The sequence below is a fragment of the Pseudophryne corroboree genome, chromosome 6 (assembly GCF_028390025.1).
Source record: "Pseudophryne corroboree isolate aPseCor3 chromosome 6, aPseCor3.hap2, whole genome shotgun sequence".
Classification (NCBI taxonomy): Eukaryota; Metazoa; Chordata; class Amphibia; order Anura; family Myobatrachidae; genus Pseudophryne; species Pseudophryne corroboree.
This window is the reverse complement of record NC_086449.1, coordinates 720,017,700-720,039,554: the sequence shown is the minus strand read 5'-3', so window position 1 is coordinate 720,039,554 and position 21,855 is coordinate 720,017,700. Positions and strand designations below refer to the sequence as shown.

Here is a 21,855-nt window from a genome sequence, read left to right as displayed (position 1 = left end):
GCTCGTATAGAACTAGAGCTGGTTGGAGCACTGACGGCCACATCTCCAACCCGAGCTGCAAGTCTCTGCACCACTTCTGCTAAGGCCTCTCTATCCTGACGCTGTTGCCTGTAAAGTTCATCAACAACTGCCTGCTGTTGTCTCTTATTTTCCTCCATTGCCACCTGCTGCTGTCTGTTGGCCTCCTGCTGTAGTCTCCAATTTTCCTCCATTGCCACCTGCTGCTGTCGGTTGGCCTCCTGCTGAGCCGCTGTAGCTTGCAGCAAGGCTTTAAGCAGATCCTCCATGTCAACAGATTTTTCAGGCGGCTTTGCAGCTGCTTTCACCCAGGACATATATCAAACCCTCAGGGGTGAGTCTCAGTAACTTCACACTGGGCTGTATCTGCATAAACCACCGTTTTCTGCAGGCCTCACAAAGCTGCTGCTTTCACTTATGCGCAGAACGGCCTGCTCGCATTCTCCACCAAGTTGTAACACTGTAGGGGTGCAAGGTGCCTTTTCCTGGGGAATATGGAAGGACGCAGCAGCTGAGGAACAACACAAGTCCAGTTTCTGGTACAACTGACCCCGGCCAGTTTTATTGAAACAGAAAATAAAACAAACCCCAAAATAAAAATACCTTGCCTGTCCGGCACTAACTAAACATAAGATGTTCCTAACTGTCACTAAACAAAACACAGAGTTCTTCAGTACATACTGTATAGCTTACTTGCATCAGAAAGCGTGTCTCTCACACACAGATCCTGCAGCCTTCCCAGGCAGTCTGCCCATACTAATCAGGTTAGAAGCACTATATCACTCTTACACAGCTGAAACCCTGATTAGCCCTCTGTGAGGCCAAAGACCCGAACTGGGCCCAATGTCTAGAACTCGCCTTATCTCTCTCTCAGAGCCTTTACCCAGCTTTTACAGCAAACTGAAAAGGTTCAGACAAAACAAAAAGCATTTTTCCTAGAAGTTAACATTTTCTAAAACATGTAAGACAAGAACCTGGGACAAATATACCTGCCCTCAAACACTATCCCAGTGTTCTTGTCACAATATATATATACATACACCCACATATGTCCGTGTACTCTATCTATCTATCTATCTATCTATCTATCTATCTATCTATCTATCTATCTATCTATCTATCTATCTATCTATCTATCTGTCTATCTATCTATCTATCTGTCTATCTATCTATCTATATATGTACTTGAATGGTGACCTGGCTTTCCTCAATAGGTACAACTTACTCCGGTGCCCTCCTTAGGTATGGAACCCTTGAATAAGGATTACAGAGAAGGCGGCACTCTGGAGTTCTTTGGGTGTAGATAGTAGGTAGTTCTTTATTCTTTATTTATGTCATACACTTGATTCCTGACAACGGGCTGTTGCCTGAAACATGTCAAATAATAAGATTTTACTTACCGATAAATCTATTTCTCGTAGTCCGTAGTGGATGCTGGGGACTCCGTCAGGACCATGGGGATTAGCGGCTCCGCAGGAGACAGGGCACAAAAATAAAGCTTTAGGATCAGGTGGTGTGCACTGGCTCCTCCCCCTATGACCCTCCTCCAAGCCTCAGTTAGGATACTGTGCCCGGACGAGCGTACACAATAAGGAAGGATTTTGAATCCCGGGTAAGACTCATACCAGCCACACCAATCACACCGTACAACTTGTGATCTGAACCCAGTTAACAGTATGACAAACGTAGGAGCCTCTGAACAGACGGCTCACAACAATAACAACCCGATTTTTTTGTAACAATAACTATGTACAAGTATTGCAGACAATCCGCACTTGGGATGGGCGCCCAGCATCCACTACGGACAACGAGAAATAGATTTATCGGTAAGTAAAATCTTATTTTCTCTGACGTCCTAAGTGGATGCTGGGGACTCCGTCAGGACCATGGGGATTATACCAAAGCTCCCAAACGGGCGGGAGAGTGCGGATGACTCTGCAGCACCGAATGAGAGAACTCCAGGTCCTCTTTAGCCAGGGTATCAAATTTGTAGAATTTTACAAACGTGTTCTCCCCCGACCACGTAGCTGCTCGGCAGAGTTGTAATGCCGAGACCCCTCGGGCAGCCGCCCAGGATGAGCCCACCTTCCTTGTGGAATGGGCCTTGACGGATTTAGGCTGTGGCAGGCCTGCCACAGAATGTGCAAGTTGAAATGTGCTACAAATCCAACTAGCAATCGTCTGCTTAGAAGCAAGAGCACCCAGTTTGTTGGGTGCATACAGGATAACAGCAAGTCAGTTTTCCTGACTCCAGCCGTCCTGGAAACCTATATTTTCAGGGCCCTGACAACATCTAGCAACTTGGAGTCCTCCAAGTCCCTAGTAGCCGCAGGTACCACAATAAGCTGGTTCAGGTGAAACGCTGACACCACCTTAGGAAGAAACTGGGGACGAGTCCGCAGCTCTGCCCTGTCCGAATGGACAATCAGATATGGCTTTTGTGAGACAAAGCCGCCAATTCTGACACTCGCTTGGCCGAGGCCAGGGCCAACAGCATGGTCACTTTTCATGTGAGATATTTCAAATCCACAGATTTGAGCGGTTTAAAATGTGATTTGAGGAATCCCAGAACTACGTTGAGATCCCACAGTGCCACTGGAGGCACAAAAAGGGGTTTGTATATGCAATACTCCCTTGACAAACTTCTGGACTTCAGGAACTGAAGCCAATTCTTTCTGGAAGAAAATTGACAGGGCCGAAATTTGAACCTTAATGGACCCCAATTTGAGGCCCATAAACACTCCTGTTTGCAGGAAATGCAGGAATCGACCGAGTTGAAATTTCTTCGTGGGGCCTTCCTGGCCTCACACCACGCAACATATTTTCGCCACATGTGGTGATAATGTTGTGCGGTCACCTCCTTCCTGGCTTTGACCAGGGTAGGAATGACCTCTTCCGGAATGCCTTTTTCCCTTAGGATCTGGCGTTCCACCGCCATGCCGTCAAACGCAGCCGCGGTAAGTCTTGGAACAGACCTGGTACTTGCTGAAGCAAGTCCCTTCTTAGTGGCAGAGGCCATGAGTCCTCTGTGAGCATTTCTTGAAGTTCCGGGTGCCACGTCCTTCTTGGCCACTCTGGAGCCACGAGTATAGTTCTTACTCCTCTACGTCTTATAATTCTCAGTACCTTGGGTATGAGAAGCAGAGGAGGGAACACATACACCGACTGGTACACCCACGGTGTTACCAGAACGTCCACAGCTATTGCTTGAGGGCCTCTTGACCTGGCGCAATACCTGTCCAGTTTTTTGTTCAGGCGGGACGCCATCATGTCCACCTTTGGTCTTTCCCAACGGTTCACAATCATGTGGAATACTTCCCGATGAAGTCCCCACTCTCCCGGGTGGAGGTCGTGCCTGCTGAGGAAGTCTGCTTCCCAGTTGTCCACTCCCGGAATGAACACTGCTGACAGTGCTATCACATGATTTTTCGCCCAGCGAAGAATCCTTGCAGTTTCTGCCATTGCCCTCCTGCTTCTTTTGCCGCCCTGTCTGTTTACGTGGGCGACTGCCGTGATGTTGTCCCACTGGATCAATACCGGCTGACCTTGAAGCAGAGGTCTTGCTAAGCTTAGAACATTGTAAATTGCCCTTAGCTCCAGTATATTTATGTGGAGAGAAGTCTCCAGACTTGATCACACTCCCTGGAAAAAATTTTTCCCTGTGTGACTGCTCCCCAGCCTCTCAGGCTGGCATCCGTGGTCACCAGGACCCAGTCCTGAATGCCGAATCTGCGGCCCTTTAGTAGATGAGCACTCTGCAGCCACCGCAGAAGAAACACCCTTGTCCTTGGAGACAGGGTTATCCGCTGATGCATCTGAAGATGCGATCCGGACCATTTTTCCAGCAGATCCCACTGAAAAGTTCTTGCGTGAAATCTGCCGAATGGAATCGCTTCGTAAGAAGCCACCATTTTTCCCAGGACCCTTGTGCAATGATGCACTGACACTTTTCCTGGTTTTAGGAGGTTCCTGACTAGCTCGGATAACTCCCTGGCTTTCTTCTCCGGGAGAAACACCTTTTTCTGGACTGTGTCCAGAATCATCCCTAGGAACAGCAGACGTGTCGTCGGAAACAGCTGCGGTTTTGGAATATTTAGAATCCACCCGTGCTGTCGTAGAACTACTTGAGATAGTGCTACTCCGACCTCCAACTGTTCTCTGGACCTTGCCCTTATCAGGAGATCGTCCATTTTCTTTGAAGAAGAATCATCATTTCGGCCATTACCTTGGTAAGGACCCGGGGTGCCGTGGACAATCCAACCGGCAGCGTCTGAAACTGATAGTGACAGTTCTGTACCACGAACCTGAGGTACCCTTGGTGAGAAGGGCAAATTGGGACATGGAGGTAAGCATCCCTGATGTCCCGGGACACCATATAGTCCCCTTCTTCCTGGTTCGCTATCACTGCTCTGAGTGACTCCATCTTGATTTGAACCTTTGTATGTAAGTGTTCAAATATTTCAGATTTAGAATAGGTCTCACCGAGCCGTCTGGCTTCAGTACCACAATATAGTGTGGAATAATACCCCTTTCCTTGTTGTAGGAGGGGTACTTTGATTATCACCTGCTGGGAATACAGCTTGTGAATTGTTTCCACTACTGCCTCCCTGTCTGAGGGAGACGTTGGTAAAGCAGACTTCAGGAACCTGCGAGGGGGAGACGTCTCGAATTTCCAATCTGTACCCCTGGGATACTACTTGTAGGATCCAGGGGTCCACTTGCGAGTGAGCCCACTGCGTGCTGAAACTCTTGAGACGACCCCCCCACCGCACCTGAGTCCGCTTGTACGGCCCCAGCGTCATGCTGAGGACTTGGCAGAAGCGGTGGAGGGCTTCTGTACCTGGGAATGGGCTGCCTGCTGCAGTCTTCTTCCCTTCCTCTATCCCATGGCAGATATGACTGGCCTTTTGCCCGCTTGCCCTTATGGGGACGAAAGGACTGAGGCTGAAAAGACGTTGTCTTTTTCTCCTTTATACGGCAATACTTCCATGTGCCATTTGGAATCTGCATCACCTGACCACTGTCGTGTCCATAAACAACTTCTGGCAGATATGGACATCGCACTTACTCTTGATGCCAGAGTGCAAATATTCCTCTGTGCATCTCGCATATATAGAAATGCATCCTTTAAATGCGCTATAGTCAATAAAATACTGTCCCTGTCAAGGCTATCAATATTTTCAGTCAGGGAATCCGACCAAGCCACCCCAGCGCTGCCCATCCAGGCTGAGGCGATCGCTGGTCGCAGTATAACACCAGTATGTGTGTATATACTTTTTAGGATATTTTTCAGCCTCCTATCAGCTGGCTCCTTGAGGGCGGCCCTATCTGGAGACGGTACCGCCACTTGTTTTGATAAGCGTGTGAGCGCCTTATCCACCCTAAGGGGTGTTTCCCAACGCGCCCTAACTTATGGCGGGAAAGGGTATACCGCCAATAATTTTCTATCGGGGGAAACCCACGCATCATCACACACTTCATTTAATTTATCTGATTCAGGAAAAACTACAGGTAGTTTTTTCACACTCCACATAATACCCTTTTCTGTGGTACTTGTAGTATCAGAAATATGTAACACCTCCTTCATTGCCCTTAACAAGTAACGTGTGGCCCTAAAGGAAAATACGTTTGTTTCTTCACCGTCGACACTGGAGTCAGTGTCCGTGTCTGTGTCTGTGTCGACCGACTGAGGTAAAAGGACGTTTTAACGCCCCTGACGGTGTTTGAGACGCCTGGACAGGTACTAATTGGTTTGCCGGCCGTCTCATGTCGTCAACCGACCTTGCAGCGTGTTGACATTATCACGTAATTCCTTAAATAAGCCATCCATTCCGGTGTCGACTCCCTAGAGAGTGACATCACCATTACAGGCAATTGCTCCGCCACCTCACTAACATCGTCCTCATACATGTCGACACACACGTACCGACACACAGCACACACACAGGGAATGCTCTGATAGAGGACAGGACCCCACTAGCCCTTTGGAGAGACAGAGGGAGAGTTTGCCAGCACACACCAAAACGCTATAATTATACAGGGACAACCTTTATATAAGTGTTTTTCCCTTATAGCATCTTAATATATATAATCATATCGCCAAATAAGTGCCCCCCCTCTCTGTTTTAACCCTGTTTCTGTAGTGCAGTGCAGGGGAGAGCCTGGGAGCCTTCCCACCAGCATTTCTGTGAGGGAAAATGGCGCTGTGTGCTGAGGAGAATAGGCCCCGCCCCCTTTTCGGCGGGCTTCTTCTCCCGTTTTTCTGAGACCTGGCAGGGGTTAAATACATCCATATAGCCCCAGGGCTATATGTGATGTATTTTTTAGCCAGAACAAGGTATTTTCATTGCTGCCCAGGGCGCCCCCTGCACCCTCCGTGACCGCTGGTGTGAAGTGTGTGACAACAATGGCGCACAGCTGCAGTGCTGTGCGCTACCTCATGAAGACTGAAAAGTCTTCTGCCGCCGGTTTCTGGACCTCTTCACTTTTCGGCATCTGCAAGGGGGTCGGCGGCGCGGCTCCGGGACCGGACTCCATGGCTGGGCCTGTGTTCGATCCCTCTGGAGCTAATGGTGTCCAGTAGCCTAATAAGCCAATCCATCCTGCACGCAGGTGAGTTCACTTCTTCTCCCCTAAGTCCCACGTTGCAGTGAGCCTGTTGCCAGCAGGACTCACTGTAAAATAAAAAACCTAAAAACTTTTTCTAAGCAGCTCTTTAGGAGAGCCACCTAGATTGCACCCTGCTCGGACGGGCACAAAAACCTAACTGAGGCTTGGAGGGTCATAGGGGGAGGAGCCAGTGCACACCACCTGATCCTAAAGCTTTATTTTTGTGCCCTGTCTCCTGCGGAGCCGCTAATCCCCATGGTCCTGACGGAGTCCCCAGCATCCACTAGGACGTCAGAGAAAAAGAACTACCTGTCTAACTACACACTAAGGACTCCAGAGTGCCACCTTCTCTCTAATATATATATCATCACTGCAATTTACAAAGGTGTTTTGGTTTATATATTTAGCCTGACAATGGGGTATGGTTGACCCTGTAATGTTGAGAAAACACAGTCTGCATTTAAACATCCTTATGTGCTGTGCAGTGATTCACCTGTACTGTATATATACAGTACAGCTGTACATATACATAGGCATACATACAGCATACATACAACACACACATACACATTCACATATCTCACACACACACACACACACACACACACACACACACACACACACACACACACACACACACAACACACACACACACACACACAACACACACACACACACACACACACACACACACACACACAACACACACACACACACACACACACAACACACACACACACACACACACACACAACACACACAACACACACACACACACACACACACACACACACAACACACACACAACACACACACACACACACACACACACACACACAACACACACACACACACACACACACACACACCACACACACACACACACACACACACACACACACACACACACACACACACACACACACACACACACACACACACACACACACACACACACACACACAACACACACACAACACACACACAACACACACACACACACACACACAACACACACACACACACAACACACACACACACACACACACACACACAACACACACACACACACACACACACACACACACAACACACACACACACACAAACACACACACACACACACACACACACACAACACACACACAACACACACACACACACACACACACACACACACACACAACACACACACACACACACACACACACACACACACACAACACACACACACACACACACACACACACACACAACACACACACACACACACACACACACACACAACACACACACACACACACACACACACAACACACACACAACACACACACACACACACACACACACACACACACACACACACACAACACACACACACACACACACACACACACAACACACACACACACACAAACACACACACACACACACACACACACAACACACACACAACACACACACACACAACACACACACACACACACACACACACAACACACACACACACACACACACACACACACACACACACACACACACACACACAACACAACACACACACACACACACACACACACACACACACACACACACACACACAACACACACACACACACACACACACACACAACACACACACACACACACACACACACAACACACACACACACACACACACACAACACACACACACACACACACACACACACACACAACACACACACACACACACACACACACACACACACAACACACACACACACACACACACACAACACACACACACACACACACACACACACACACACACAGACACACACACACACACACACACACATAGGGTGATTCAGACCTGATCGTAGACATGCTAAATTTAGCACATCTACGATCACTCACACAGACATGCGGGGGGGACGCCCAGCACAGGGCTAGTCCGCCCCGCATGTCAGGCCCTACCTCGACGCACAAGTACAATAGCATCCTTTTGTACTTCAGGAGTAGCTTCCTGCCAGCGCAGCTCCTTCGCGCTGGCAGGGAGCTACTCGTCGCTGCTCGGGTCGCAGCAGCTGCGTGTGACGTCACGCAGCCGTCGCAACCCTCCCCAATGGTCTGGGCACACCTGCGTTGCCTGGACCGCGCCCCCTAAATGGCGGCCAAATGCTTTGGCCCGCCCCCTTCCGCCTGTCAATCATGCGCTAGGGCACTGTGGCACCGGCGCATGCGCACTTCAGACCTGATCGCTGCTGTGCGACCGATCAGGTCTGAATCAGCCCCACAGACTACCTCCCATCCACTGAGTCTCCCGGATTTATGAGGCACCTGGCTGCTGCAGAGTCCGTGGGAGCGCCGGAGACAGTCAGTCACTGCCTCTCTGGTTCTGCCTTTTTCCAGTCTACATCTGAACTGCTATACTATTTTCCAGGTGTTGTGCAGATTTATTACTGACCTTTTTTTTATTTATGAAAACTGTTGTTTTTAATAATATATAATAAACATATACTTGAGTTTTAAGAAACAACTATCAATTGTTCCATTTGGTAATACCCAGCGCCACTATCCACTCTCTTGTTTTTGCTTCCTATTGTGGGTTTGACTACCCCCTTTATGGTGGCTGCTGGCTATTAAAACAACCGCTGATAGGCACCTGGGTGGTATTACTACCAACTTCCCCACATTGGGGGTAATTCCAAGTTGATCGCAGCAGGAATTTTGTTAGCAGTTGGGCAAAACCATGTGCACTGCAGGGGAGGCAGATATAACATGTGCAGAGAGAGTTAGATTTGGGTGTGGTGTGTTCAATCTGCAATCTAATTTGCAGTGTAAAAATAAAGCAGCCAGTATTTACCCTGCACAGAAATAAAATAACCCACCCAAATCTAAAGGTCCGTACACACTTAACGATAAAATGAGCGATGTCGCTCATTTTCCCCCTCCTTGAGCGACGTCGCTCATTTTATCGTCAAGTGTGTATGCCGCCAGCGACGACCGATGCGCGGCCCCGCGGGTCGGCAACGATCGTCGCTGTCGGTAGGGCATGCATGAAGGATGTGGACTGTCGTCCACGACCTTCATGCAGGGCTGGCGGGGGCGTGACGTCACTGAGCGATATGAGTGGTCATATCGCTCAGTGTGTATAGTCGGCCGCCGACCGTCCGGCCCGGGAGAGGGAAACATTAGACGATGTTGCTCACAGAGCGACATCGTCTAATGTGTATGGACCTTAACTCTTTCTGCACGTTTTATCTGCCTCCCCTGCAGTGCACATGGATTTGCCCAACTGCTAACAAAATTCCTGCTGCGATCAACTTGGAATTACCCCCATTATGTATAGCCATAGGCCTGCCCTTAACCTCAATGTTCCTAGTATTTATGCATAGGTTTCGAATGTGTACGCAATTGTGAACAGATTTGCCATGGCTCCGGTGGGCGTCTCTATTTATTCCAGGGCAGCAGGACTTGCTAATATCAGCAGTTCCATACCTCAAAAATTGCAAATGCAATTGCGCACAAACATGAATTAGGCCCAAAGACCACAATCTGCATGGCAAGCAAGTTGCTGAAATAAAGCCATTATCCCTGTAATGCATAACCCAGTAGTTCCAAACTAGGGGCCGTGGCACCCTGAGATGCCTTGGGGCACTTGCAAGGATGTCCTGAGTTGGTGGTCCAGGACCAATGCAAACTATTTATGGTTAATGTAACAGGTAAAACCAGTGCTTGTGCCAATCATAAAATATGTGGAGAAACAGAAGCGAGTCCGGTCCCTCACCACATAACTGAGCCTAGGGAAAACATATAAACACAATTTACTTGATTTAATATTTTTTCTGAAGTGCTCAATAAGAAACGTTTGGCCCAAGTGAGCTGTAAAGAAAATACTGATTCTCAAGGGCGCCGAGTGTTGTGGCACCAGTGGGCAGGGCCTGATTCTTGTACTCAGCCAGACAGACAGGTGAGGTTAGAGCAATAGGCTCTTCTTTATCTTTAAGTTAAACATTGTTTTCATAAACTGAAAGACAGCACTTAATAATGAGCTTCTCCAGCTGTATATCTGCTCTTTTATTTTATTTTTGAGAAACAAAAACCTGAAATGTTTCCTATAATCGGGTCTGTCAGAGGATGCTCCTGCTAGCAGTTGTGCGCAATTTGGGGCTGATGCAGAATTGAATACAAGTTGTCTGTAACTGCATGCGCATAGCATGCATAGAACTAAATGCGCATAATCATCTGTATTCAGAATAGTGCATACTGTATATGTGTAAGTGGACCACCCCTATCTGTACACTTGGTTTGATACTCATCATCGTGCACTTACACCAGCCTATGGTGGTCATTCCGAGTTGTTCGCTCGGTAAATTTCTTCGCATCGCAGCGATTTTCCGCTTAGTGCGCATGCGCAATGTTCGCACTGCGACTGCGCCAAGTAAATTTGCTATGCAGTTAGGAATTTTACTCACGGCTTTTTCTTCGTTCTGGTGATCATAATGTGATTGACAGGAAGTGGGTGTTTCTGGGCGGAAACTGGCCGTTTTATGGGCGTGTGGGAAAAAACGCTACCGTTTCTGGGAAAAACGCGGGAGTGGCTGGAGAAACGGAGGAGTGTCTGGACGAACGCTGGGTGTGTTTGTGACGTCAAACCAGGAACGACAAGCACTGAACTGATCGCACTGGCAGAGTAAGTCTCGAGCTACTCAGAAACTGCACAGAGATGTCTTTTCGCAATATTGCGAATCTTTCGTTCGCAATTTTAAGAAGCTAAGATTCACTCCCAGTAGGCGGCGGCTTTGCGTGTGTAAAGCTGCTAAAAGCAGCTTGCGAGCGAACAACTCGGAATGAGGGCCTATATTAGGTGCAAAGGATACATCTGAGAATAGGCGTATTTATGGCTACTCTGAATTTGTCTAGGTGCCAACACCCCATTACAGACAAATTTCGCCTTTCAGCTGCAGGATCCTGGTGCAGGATCCCAGGGACCCATGAAGGACCATGCATAGTAGGGAACACCAACAGACGTGTCCACTTACCTGTGGGTCGTCACTGGAGTTATCCCCAGAGGAGCGGCATATCCCTGAAGACCCATTCGGTAAGTCACACATATTCCTGCTGTAGTAAGCTTGAATCCAAAAGGATTCAAGTTCAGCCAATCAATGGGCCCCCATTTTGAAATTGCCACTGCTGCAAGCCAATCAAAGTTTGCTGCACAAACATTACTGTAGCAAGACAATTGCAGCTCACCATGTCTTCGCTCTGCACCCTCACCGTGGCTTATATTAGCTACTGCACGTGGCAAAGAATACTCGAGAGAAGACGGCAGGGGCAGGAAGACATCAGAATAAAAATAGAAGCAGCGAGAGTCAAGCTGCCAACTGGATACTAAAGAGGGCCTGCAGTGCTATAAGGCAAAAGAACTATATGAACCCTACACTGCAAACTCTCTCAGCTAAGGTAGTTGTTTTTGGGCCAGTGTTACCTACTTAAAGTGCCCACTATACCACTAACGTGGGCATTAGGCGCTAGGTTCGTCAGCAGGACCAATGACATTAGGCTCAAACGCTGCCTTTAGGATTTCCCATTGGTTATTAGGCCCAGGTTCTCCTAATAGGCCTACTCTGCATACAGGTCATTGGCCATGATTCTCCTTCTAGGTCTACTCTGCATATTTGGCATGAGACCCTCATTCTCCTTCCAGGCCTACTCTGCATATTCGGCAATGGCCCTGATTCTCCTGCCAGGCCTACTCTGCATATTGGGCATTAGCCCTGATTCTCCTTCCAGGCCTACTCTGCATATTGAGCATTTGCCCTGATTTTCCTTCTAGGCTTAATCTGCATACTGGGCATTGGCCCTGATTCTCCTTCCAGCCCTTCCCTGCATATTGGGCATTAGGACCTCATTATCTTTCCAAGCCTACTCTGCATATTGGGCATTGGCCCAAATTCTCCTTCCACGCCTACTCTGCATATTGGCCATTAGGCCCTCATTCTCCTTCCAGGCCTACTCTGCATATTGGGCATTAGGCCCTGATTTTCCTTCCAGGCCTACTCTGCATATTGGACATTGGCCCTGATTCTCCTTCCAGGCCTACGCTGCATATTAGGCATTGGCCCTGATTCTTCTTCCAGGCCAACTCTGCATATTGGGCATTTTCCCTGATTCTCCTACCAGGCCTACTCTGCATATTGGGCATTAGGCCCAGATTTTCCTTCAATCCTATTCTGCATATTGGGTATTGGCCCTGATTCTCCTTACAGGCCTACTCTGCATATTGGGCATTGGCTCTGATTCTTCTTCAAGGCCTACTCTGCATATTGGGTATTGGCTCTGATTCTCCTTCCAGGCCTACTCTGCATATTGGGCATTGGTCCTGATTCTCCTTCTAGGCCTACTCTGCATATTGGGTATTAGGACATGATTCTCCTTCAGGCCTACTCTGCATATTGAGCATTGGCCCTGATTCTCCTTCAGGCCTACTCTGCATATTGGGCATTGGCCCTGATTCTCTTTCCAGGCCTACTCTGCATACTGGGCTTTGGCCCTGATTCTCCTTCCATGCCTACTCTGCATATTGGGCATTGGCCCTCATTCTCCTTCCAGGCCTACTCTGCATATTAGGTATTAAGCCCTGATTCTCCTTCCAGGCCTACTCTGCATATTGGGCATTGGCCCTCATTCTCTTTCCAGGCCTACTCTGCATACTGGGCATTGGCCCTGATTCTCCTTCCATGCCTACTCTGCATATTGGGCATTGGCCCTCATTCTCCTTCCAGGCCTACTCTGCATATTAGGTATTAAGCCCTGATTCTCCTTCCAGGCCTACTCTGCATATTGGGCATAGGCTCTGATTCTCCTTCCAGGCCTACTCTGCATATTGGGCATAGGCTCTGATTCTCCTTCCAGGCCTACTCTGCATATTGGGCATAGGCTCTGATTCTCCTTCCAGGCCTACTCTGCATATTGGGCATAGGCTCTGATTCTCCTTCCAGGCCTACTCTGCATATTGAGCATTGGCCCTGATTCTCCTTCCAGGCCTACTCTGCATATTGTTATTCCACCAGCGTTCGTCACTTTCTTAAGTTAAGGAGTCTGTAGCTCTTCTACTGTGGGGGGACTTGAGGCACAAGCTATGGGTACTTGCTCCTCCTTCTCCTCACCAGGATTTTACAATAAAGCTTAGGCATTGCATGTGAGAGTAAACTGTGGAGTGTATTATTTTTCTGTTACTGTACCGTGTCTTGCTGTATCTGTTCTGCTGTTGTGTTTACAATAATCTATGTGGGGTTCATGATATAGTTATTTAGGGTAATTGTTTATACACTAAACAGTGCAGTTTAAGTAGGCGGCTGACTAAGAGGATTGGCACGCTGCTGTAGAGGAAGCGCACAGATTACGTGTGCAGGATGGGCAGTGCTGTGCTTCCATGCAGCTGCGCTGTATGTGGTGAGCAGCAAGCAAGGTGACAAGTGCTCCAATATTACGTGTCTACTCTGTGTTGCATTGTAACTCTCCCTCCCCACATCCTATACGCTGTAGTTGTCACTACGCCACTACAGAACTAGCTGTGTCCACAGGTGGGTACTGGTCCTGTGGGACCCCTGACTTACAATGCAGCTGAATAAAGTATGACTCTGCCTGGCTCTAGTGTAAGCACAGTACTAAAACGTACAAGATGCATTCGCCAAACCACCTTGTGCTCAATTCTGCCTGAGCCCCTCTATATTTATATATGTCCAACACGAAGAAGTGACACTCTGAGATAATTTTGGACACGTTACTTTACTGTACTCCTATTAGAGAACAACATTGGAAAGCTAAACTACATAATAACAGAAAATAATAGTATCCACTACTGACAGTAGCAAGGTGCCCATAGATATTGTAGCAAATTGTATGGATGGTATTTATGTTTAAGGCATTTATCATCAAGTTTTAGCTTTCTGGGTGTGGTTATCACCCCCCCGTCGCCTCAAACTAGTTCACTGCTGATGGCTCCTCCATCCATATAAATTGCAACTGCAGCAGTCTATTGTACTCATTGGGAGAGCAAACCTTTTAAAACTTGCCCATATCAACAAATCAATCAATCAATCAATCAATCAATCAACTTCTACCTATCATTTATCAGGTACATAAAATAATATGTAACATCTTATTGTTTGGTATGGGCAACTTATCCACCCTTCCTCTTTAATAGGTTTGATACATTCTACTATTGTTACTGAGCAATTCTGCAAGAACGCCAGCATAATACAGTAGCATCATCAAAAGCAGGAGATGCATCCAACACACAGGGAAAAGATTATACCCTGCTCCTGATTGGATGGACAAGGCCTTGTTCTATCGGGAGCTAGCAAGCACTTCATTCTGCCGTGTTTGATGCTTCCCCTTCTTCACTTAGTGGAACTACCTAACTGCCTAGAGTTTACCATGTAACGCTAAAACATTATTATGAAATAGAAGAATACATTTGTAAATCTAAATGTTTAAAGAAGATAATGATGATGACCAAAAAAACACAAGTGGCTCATTGAAAGGAAATCCAGAGCTCAGAGTATAAACCTTTTAGAAAGACTGTAATAATACACTCGCCCCGTACGATATGTCACTGCTCCTGCTCATATTACCACGAAAAAGCTCCCAAACCTGGTATCTACTGGGCATCCCCCACAAAAGAGATGGAACAAGGTTGGATCTTTACAAATGTTGTTCCATGGTTTCCAAGTCTCTGTGAAATCTGCCCAGACAAGTAACAGAACTAAGGCAGCCAATGCTAAAATGTTCAGGAGCAGTGTTGCTAGTCCCAGGGGTCAGACGGGCTCTATGTTGCGTTACGGCAGCACTAAGCAGCTTTTGGCAGCAAAGCCTGGGGCACAGTAAGTGCAATTTCCAACCACAAGCTGCTTACTGCTGTGGTTAATGATTCCCTCTCCAGGATAATTGGTTCACAAAGTTCCGTTGTGGTCATCCCTTGTCCTATCACTGCGAGAGCCAAGAGACATTACGGCATGCACTCACTTGGACTTGTTCTCCTCATAGTGAGCACTGGTCTCAATGTATCTGGCAAGCTCTATCTGCATGTCTCCAAAGAGCGGTACCACCTGCAACTGCTGCAAGAGAGAACAGAGACGGACTGCACAGTTAGACACACAAGAACAGCGTCCAGGAGGCTCTGTACGTGGGCGCAGTAGTGGGTACATGAGATGTATTACTATACTTAGGCTGTGATTTTTTCCCCCCGTGATTCCCTAAATCTTGTTGGTTGATCCTTATTCCTGAAAGGAATGCACATGTATCTGTTTTATATGTCCCCCCGCCCTGGGCCTTCTAATTATCCTGAAAGCTGGTGCTTCCTTGTAGTCATGGTCACAGAATAAACTATGTGGGATCCATAAACAGCCTACCATGCTTATGGTTGGGTATATAAAAGCCTGGGCCGTCCCTGTTGTACATTATTTAGTTTACTATAACTGTATGCAAATTCCTCCATGACTTAAGAGACAGTGGCGATCATTAGGGAACATCTAGTAACAGCAATTTTGGTGATAACATCTCAACTTGCTTCATGAAAAGCGTTGGTTAAGGTGACATACACATGGAAGTACGACTGAAAGACCTCGTCAGCTAGGGACGTTTGCTTCCGATAGAGATCCTGAAGCAGTGTACACAATCTATGCTGTGGTACATTAGTGTATTTGTAGTGGCCTGTGGTTGCACAATGCCCTATCATAGTGGTTTGAGTGGTGTTTACTTTATTTTGTAGAATGGAATATGGGGTAGAAGGGTTTGGGGTGTGGGATACATGAATAAATGGGAAGAAAGGGGTGTTTCCTCCCTCTGCCCTAATGCTTGTCGACAATTTGGGGTCGACCTCATAACTGTCTGTCTAATTACTGGTTCCTAGCGGATTGAGGGGTACGTGTATATCAAACCTTCTAAAGAGAAAAAGCTGAGACGCTGCCCATTGCAACCAATCAGCTTATGTCATTTTATAGACTGTGCTAGATAAATGATAGCTGGAACCTTATTGGTTGTTATGGGCAAACTATCCACATTTAGAAGGTCTGATACTTCTACCTCTGATGTTCCCCACACAAAATGTCTGCACAGCTGTGAGGAGGTGGTCTTACAGAGGTAATATCGTTAATTTTTTCCTTTTTATATTTCACCCCTATTCTCCCCTCACTACTCAGTCCACATTCACCCATATCATTCGCTTTCAATTAAGGTGGGATCATTAGTAGAATGTGGAGGTCCACAGCAGATATTGGAAGTGTCCCTTTCTGGCCCCCTGCGGCTTGCCCGTTAGGATCCCCGGGTCATAAACCCGCAAGGTGGAACTTCACCAGGACAGCTCTATATTGGAAGAGCTGTCTCGACAGGTAAGTAATCATGCACACTGGTGTTACAACTCGCCAGTATGGATGCAATTAGGTGCAGGATATATCACAATCTAATTATGATATATGATACATCCCACCCTTAAGTTGCAGTTCCTAAAGTTTAAATTATCAGTGCAATGCCCGTCTTACATGATAAATGTAACCAATAGAATGAGTGCTAGGATTCCTCTGTATTGGCTCAGCTAAATCCATTCACATACTCCCACTACACAACTGCCACCTCTATACCAGTTTTGTCTCCAGAGGTGGATCTGGTAGTCTGGAACAGCTGTATATCACCAGCACATGGACTGTAACATGAACCAACCTTCACCTATCCATTACCATTTTCCATTGGACTGGTCCTTCTCTTATGCCAGCTAATACATCTTTGTGGTTACCGTATAAATACCTGGTGTACATGTTTGTTCCATAGGAGAGGCAGTGAATTACCCTGACCTACATGTATAAGGGTGAATTTTACACATCACCTTGAAGAATTTGTCAATTTTACTTAGGTTGATCCTCTTCTTAGCATCCAGTTTATAAATGTTGCTGACATTTCCATCCATCAGGTACAACCCGAAACCCATCACCTGCAACAGAGTGAGTACAGCCATTGTGAGTCTGGATTCATTCAGCTGTGGTGTGGCACAGTATGACCTGGTAATGCATGCCCCACCATCTCTGGATTGGAGATTTTATATATACAGTATAAATATAATATACATGTAAGACATACTAATGCTTCTAGTTGTGTTTGGTAGACTTACTCTGCACAGCATATGCAGCCACTGCACACAATGCAGTCATTTTGTGATCTGAACTAATGTTTATAAAAATGCAACCCACCAATTTCCTACTCCCCAGTGACACCACCAGAGATGGCTGCTTCCACTGTGTGTAGGCTACAGGTACACTGTAAAGCTATGTCAAATATACAGATAATAATAAACGCTGAGAAATACTGTTTTCTGCCCAAAAGTTAGAAGGGAGCTCAGGTCAATGAGATTCTCTTATTTTATTTATATATATTAGATACAGTAGTTATCCTTTAACCACTTGACGGACGATTTTCTTCTCAAAAACCGCTCCGAAAATTGTCGGGTTTTTTTATGAGTGAATTAGGTGAATATTCAAAATAATTTTAGTACAAAAGGAAAAAAAAAAGTTTGCATTTTTTTTGTAAAAAATATTTTTTTCCTCAATCATGGGAACATCGGTCAGGAAGATCGGTAACATCGGAACATTGGTAACTTTTTACCCCCAAGACGGCTGCCAGGTACACAGGGGGGGGTTGTTTTACAATTCCCCAGCGGCTGCCGTTGTCTACGTCTGGAATCAGGTGCATTTAGGGAAGGTATTCGACTATCGACAGCTAACAACTATTGTTGATTAACCATCGATGGTCAGTTGTTGTTTTTCCACCCATTAATGTCCCACATCAATGGAAAAACCATTGACCATTGGTACTTAATCAATGGTTCTCTGCCATCTATGACACAAAGCCATGCAATGTTTTTTCTCTTTGGCAGTGGGACATGGAGCCTAGCCCCCCCCCCCCCCCCATCTGATTGGTCCACTGCCTGATGAGTAAAAGAGCAGGGATGACTATTGGTGCGTGAAACCATCACAGACTCACTGTTGATTGTTTCATACTGGCAAGGTTAATCACCAATGGTGACCATCGATAGTTAACTCACTGATTGACAACCCAAGGCGTAATTTCACATTGCCCACATTTTCTGCTGACACTCCATCACTACATTTTGTTTAAATGAGAAGGCAGAGTTACACAACACTTCCGCCTCTTCAGTCACAAGTGTAATTGGGATGCGTATAACTCTGCATTGCCTGTACTTGTGTGCACACAGTTTTGCAACATATGCAAGTAATAATTCAAAGACAGGCATACAGCCTGCTCAGCATCAGCCCTACATTTTTTTTTTTAAATATCCTTAACCATATCCTTAACCATAGCTATATATAACTATAGAATATATATATATATATATATATATATATATAGATAGATAGATAGATAGATAGATAGATAGATAGATAGATAGATAGATAGATAGATAGACAGATAGATATATGACTATAGCGTACAATCCCATTCACCGAACTACTAGTTCTCAGGAGATTTGGCAGCCACATTTTGCAAATATGGTCATTTGGCAATAGGACCTTATAAGCAATGATAAGCAGCTTTATAACCAGATTTTCCTGCCATTGCTGACTGTAACAGCCTGATACCCGTTTACCTTCAGCAGCATGTGCTTCTCACTTGGAGTTAGGTACATTTTATTCTCGTAGTAATCCACACAGATATTCACAATGTCAGCCAGCAGCTCCTCGTAACCGGGGATCACCTCAAGCTGTTGGTGCAGGCACTGTCAGGATGACACAATGAAGACAGAGTCAGTATAAACTTCCCCTGAGGTGTTATCAATGTAGATGCCCAGAGTAGCAGACTTTATACAAATATATGCAATATTAATATACTGTATTAATTAGCTCCCACAATTACTAAACATGTTATTCTCTAGTTTTGAGATGGCCATGCATATGTACACGTGATCAATCAGTGGTTGTGTAAGCAACTAGATTGCAGAGTGTGGGTATCATATTAGGGGGAGCAGTGCAGCCTCTGGGACAATAGGATAGAAGGTAAAGGTATGTGAGGAGTCAGTACTGTGTAGAGGGGGGTGCTAAATAATTATAAAAATAAATGATGGCCTGTTGGGGAGAACGGCAGGAGAGGGAAGAGGAATAGTAAGAATAATACACATTGGGGGGAAAAGCTAGGGGACGTGAGCACCTATAATATCACCTGTGGAATCCCATATAGAGTAATGCAGCTACCTGAGTGATCCTGTTATGGTTGGCTAAGAACATGGAGAGATTCTGAGACTCTTGGATGGATTGAGGGTCAGCCATCTTTCTGAGAAACTGGGCAGCACTGAAAGGAAATGGGAGTAAACATAATAATAGTGTCATAGCCTTCTATTTATTTCACAATTAACTTACAATAAATAACAAAACCATGATTATTGCAGGTATTTCTCCCTCCCAATCATTTTCTGGTATATGTAATGTTTTTTTTTTATATATATATATATATATATATATAGCAATAGCTTGGCACTCCGGATGAGATAGGCAAATGCAGGGTGCCCTCCCCAACAAATAGACAGTCAGCTGGTTTCTTATAAATAAGAAAAGGACGGCACTCCAATAAACATGTGAAAAAGATTCTTTAGTAGATACTCATCTGTGTCACAGATGAGTATCTACTAAAGAATCTTTTTCACTTGTTTATTGGAGTGCCGTCCTTTTCTTATTTATAAGAAACCAGCTGACTATATATATATATATATATATATATATATATATATATATAAGGGTTAAAGGATATTTAGTATATGTTTATCAGTGCTTTAGATTTAGATTTTTTGTCTAAATATCTTCTAACCTTTTGACTATGCATTGCTATCTGTATGTTGCCTTGGTGATGGACACAGGTGGATGACGCCATTTACACTAACGTCATGGGTATGCACCTAAGGAATCCGGCGGGTGATCCGACTTCCGGAAGCACCGGTGAACGGGGTTACATACTTGTTATATAGGTAAGTGCGTTGTATTGTTCTTTTGTGACCTGATGAAAATGCCAAATTAAACGGCATTGAAACGTTGTCCTACATATGACTGTTTACCGCCTCTGATTCATTCGTCGCTTGCAGTGCCACACCACCCGCTATATATGTTACTTCCTTCGTGTAGGCACCCGGCGCAGCATGTATTATTAATGTGGAGAGCTGGACTTTTGGATGTATATATGTATGTATGTATATATATATATATATATATATATATATATGGCCATTGGCACTTTAAGAGTTTGAGAGTGTGGGCTGGCTCCTCCCTCTATGCCCCTCCTACCAGACTCAGTCTAGAAACTGTGGCCAAGGAGACGGACATCTTGGAGAGAAGGATTATACAAAGATAGTGGCGAGATTCACACCAGCTCACACATACAAGGCAAACCAAGCTAAATAGCTTGAAACTCAGCAACAGCTGAAACATTACTTAACCAAGTAACAAGGCAGTACTTAACTAAGAACAAAGTTGTACTGAACCAGACAACCACTGCAGGACAACGAAGCGCTGGACGGGCACCCAGCATCCTCTACGGACTATGAGAAAAGGATTTACCGGTAGGTAATTAAAAGGATGCTGAGATCCATATTAGTACCATGGGGATGTACCAAAGCTCCCAGAACGGGAGGGAGAGCGCGGAGGCTCCTGCAGAACTGATTGACCAAACTTTATGTCCTCAGAGGCCAAAGTATCGAACTTGTTGAACTTAGCAAACGTGTTCGACCCTGACCAAGTAGCCGCTCGCCAAAGATGTAAAGCCGAGACACCCCGGGTAGCCGGCCAGGAAGACCCCACCTTATGAGTAGAGTGGGCCTTAACAGATTTCGCCGTAGAATACGCATGCTGGATAGTGAACCTGATCCAATGCGAAATTGTCTGCTTAGAAGCAGGACACCCAAGTTTCTTGGGATCATATAGGACAAACAGAGAGTCCGATTTCCTGTGACGAACAGTGCTCTTCACATAGATTTTCAGAGCCCTTACATCCAAGGACTTTGATGGAATTGAGGAGTCAGTAGCAACTGGCACCATAATAGGTTGATTGATATGAAAAGCCGACACAACCTTAGGAAGAAACTGCTGACGTGTCCGGAGCTCAGCTCTATCTTCATGAAAGATCAAGTAGGGGCTCTTACAAGACAAAGCCCCCAACTCCGACACGCGTCTAGCAGAAGCCAAGGCCA

At 46.0% G+C, this 21,855-nt stretch overlaps 1 protein-coding gene across 4 annotated transcripts in view; it reads right to left on the bottom strand.

The window, feature by feature from the left end:
* The window catches only part of CYFIP2 (cytoplasmic FMR1 interacting protein 2), a 147,457-nt gene that overhangs the window by 45,216 nt on the left and 80,386 nt on the right, over nt 1-21,855 (bottom strand). For all 4 annotated transcript variants that reach the window (XM_063928384.1, XM_063928387.1, XM_063928386.1 and 1 more), the window contains 4 exons: nt 19,874-19,970; nt 19,273-19,401; nt 17,497-17,601; nt 15,642-15,733 (listed from right to left, as the gene is read on the bottom strand). In XM_063928384.1, coding sequence (XP_063784454.1) covers nt 15,642-15,733; nt 17,497-17,601; nt 19,273-19,401; nt 19,874-19,970 — 423 coding nt within the window. The remainder of the gene's footprint in view (nt 1-15,641; nt 15,734-17,496; nt 17,602-19,272; nt 19,402-19,873; nt 19,971-21,855) is intronic.